At 38.1% G+C, this 2,154-nt stretch overlaps 1 protein-coding gene across 1 annotated transcript; it reads left to right on the forward strand.

Annotated features, from left to right (window-relative positions):
* Nucleotides 1-532: 532 nt before the first annotated feature.
* On the forward strand, nucleotides 533-2,154 carry LOC112507032 (probable BOI-related E3 ubiquitin-protein ligase 3). The gene is made up of 3 exons (XM_025111421.1): nucleotides 533-733; nucleotides 835-1,195; nucleotides 1,476-2,154. The coding sequence occupies exons 1-3, from the start codon at nucleotides 675-677 to the stop codon at nucleotides 2,112-2,114; spliced, it is 1,059 nt and encodes a 352-aa protein (XP_024967189.1). The 5' UTR covers nucleotides 533-674; the 3' UTR covers nucleotides 2,115-2,154.

The raw sequence follows: 2,154 nt of genomic DNA on the forward strand, positions 1-2,154 counted from the left end.
ATGATTGCACATATTAATACTATGCATCACTATAGGTCCGTCACTGGTTCATTCCCTCGAAAACCTGAATTTTCGTTTCGGATTGTCCAATGATTTATTTGTTCCAAAAAATTATCCAATGAGTTATTTAACATGTTTTGGAATGTTCAAGGACTTATTTGTTCCAAAAAATTATCAAAAAACTTAATCATTCCAAACACTAAAATTCATTGAATTTTTTTTAGACTTTTTCCTATTATATATATATATATATATATATATATATATATATAATATAGTATAGTAGATTATATGTAAAAATCGTGGTAACGTGAGGCAGGAGATGAGATAGATGTAGGGAAAGGGAAACACGTGTTGGGGAAGGCGTAACCCACGAGCATGAGCAAAGCATTTAGATTGGGTACTAATTTTTGTCCCCAACTGCTTCTTTTGTTTCCCTCTCCCTTTGCCACGTGTCATCTACTGTCTACCCTCGCCCATCGCTTCACCCCCAATTTTTGCTTAAATTACGCACCTCACCCTTTTTTCTGTTGGTTATTGTCAGTCAAGTCACACCAAAGGACAACCCCATTCTCATAAATTCACCAAAACCCCCCACCATTTTCATTTTCATTTTCTATTTCCATCAAACCCCTCTATAAACCCCAAATCACGGACACCAGTTTCGATTTTTCATGGCAGTTGAAGCTCCTCCACATTCACATCTTTTCTCTCCTCAATTTCTATCCAACAGGTTTGTGTATCTTTGCGTTTTTCTTTTGCTCTTTGATTTGTTGATTTCTTATTGGAAATTTGGAGTTGTTTGTTAATTTTTTGTTTATTGATGTTGTTTAGAGAGATGATTGATCAAGGAAACAAGAATGTGTACGGAAACGATGCGAAATTTGGATATGGAATGGCGCAGATGGAGAATGGGATGTTTCCGATGTATGTTTCGAATGGAATGATGGATACGGTACCGGCGGTGGCTTTGAAGGCCGATAGTGGACTTACTTACAGTCTTCCGATTTCGAGGAAACGATCACGTGAATCGTCTTCGTTTGATCCCTCGGGTTTATCGTTTCCGAATGCTCAGTTTGTAGATCAGAATCAGGTGATGAACAATCAAAAAGGAGTGTTTACGTTTCTCGGCCAGGATGTTTCCATGCAGATCTATCAACAACAAATGGAGATTGATCGGTTTATCGCGAATCATGTATGAATTCATAACTTAATCCAACTGTTTTTTATTGTTTACGAATTCTCTTCATCTTAACGTCTCTAACTTGATAAAATCATACTGTTTTTGTCGCTAATCATGTATGAATCCAGTTGTTTTTATTGCCTATTAATTATGTTCATCTTAACGTGTTCTAATCAAAATCATACTGTTGAATCCATTACTTAATCCACTTGTTTTTATTGCTTACAAATTCTGTTCATCTTAACATGTTCTAATCAAATCATACTGTTGAATTCTTAATTTCTTTTCACAGACGGAGAAGGTGAGATCGGAGATCGAAGCAACGCGAAGGAGAAACTCGATGAGATTAATCGCAGCAGCCGAGGAAGGAATCAACAAACGACTGAGATCGAAAGAAGAGGAAATCATCAAAATAGGAAAGTTGAATTCTGTTTTAGAAGAAAAAGTAAAATCTCTAAGCGTCGAGAATCAGATATGGCAACAAATGGCTCAAACAAACGAAGCCACCGCCAACGCTCTACGTCGCAATCTCCATCGAATACTAACACAAATTCAACAACAACAGCAAAACGGTTGGGCAGATAAAACCACCGTCGACGACGTTCAATCCTGTTGCGGAAGCAATTACGATGAAGAACACCACCACCACCAACCGGCGCCGTTAACGGCGGAAGGAGTAACCGTAACAACAACAAAGAAATTAAACGAAGGAAATGATGTTGATTCTCAGTACTGTCGAAGCAGCAGCAGTAGCGACAACAATGGCAGGAAACTGAAGAGATGGTGCAGAAATTGTGGGAAAATGGAGTCATGCGTATTACTGCTTCCCTGCAGACATCTGTGCATCTGTTCTGTGTGTGAATCCGCCATTAACGTCTGCCCAATCTGTAAATCTTCAAAAAACGCCAGTGTACATGTTAATATGAGTTGATAATCTTGACAGAGATAAGTTTGTCCTTCTTACCAACAAA

Source organism: Cynara cardunculus (assembly GCF_001531365.2).
Source record: "Cynara cardunculus var. scolymus isolate 2C chromosome LG 2, CcrdV1, whole genome shotgun sequence".
Lineage (NCBI taxonomy): Eukaryota > Viridiplantae > Streptophyta > Magnoliopsida > Asterales > Asteraceae > Cynara > Cynara cardunculus.

Excerpts from the sequence above, each read along its gene's own strand:
- LOC112507032 (XM_025111421.1), top strand. The coding sequence starts at position 675 with ATGGCAGTTGAAGCTCCTCCACATTCACATCTTTTCTCTCCTCAATTT. Across the intron at positions 734-834 it reads CCTCAATTTCTATCCAACAG|AGAGATGATTGATCAAGGAA; the intron begins GTTTGTGTATCT and ends GATGTTGTTTAG. Across the intron at positions 1,196-1,475 it reads ATCGGTTTATCGCGAATCAT|ACGGAGAAGGTGAGATCGGA; the intron begins GTATGAATTCAT and ends TTCTTTTCACAG.